The 224-nt window shown below is 49.1% G+C and overlaps 1 protein-coding gene across 1 annotated transcript in view; it reads right to left on the bottom strand.

The window, feature by feature from the left end:
- PHALS_11975 (catalase peroxidase hpi) overlaps window positions 1–224 on the bottom strand; it is a gene marked incomplete at both ends in the record, with an annotated part of 4,431 nt that overhangs the window by 3,585 nt on the left and 622 nt on the right. Inside the window, one exon of the mRNA XM_024727433.1 lies at window positions 58–224. This exon is cut by the window's right edge and continues 622 nt beyond it. Coding sequence (XP_024578011.1) covers window positions 58–224 — 167 coding nt within the window. The remainder of the gene's footprint in view (window positions 1–57) is intronic.

Here is a 224-nt window from a genome sequence, read left to right on the forward strand (position 1 = left end):
AATTTTGAGATAACTTTCATCATGCAACAGCGCAATATCGGCTGTCAGCATACGCACGGGTGGATTTGTATCTGGCACTGGACGCCACTGGACGCGACCTCCTGGGCTATTGACCTTCTCCCACTTCAGGCTCGTTAGGCCGGTAAAGAATTGATTACTCCATTTGGTAGGTGTTGCTGTCCATGAACCTTCAAAACCACTGGTAAACGTGTTGTTGCCTCTGC

This window comes from Plasmopara halstedii, assembly GCF_900000015.1.
Source record: "Plasmopara halstedii genome assembly, contig: Scaffold_555, whole genome shotgun sequence".
Classification (NCBI taxonomy): Eukaryota; Oomycota; class Peronosporomycetes; order Peronosporales; family Peronosporaceae; genus Plasmopara; species Plasmopara halstedii.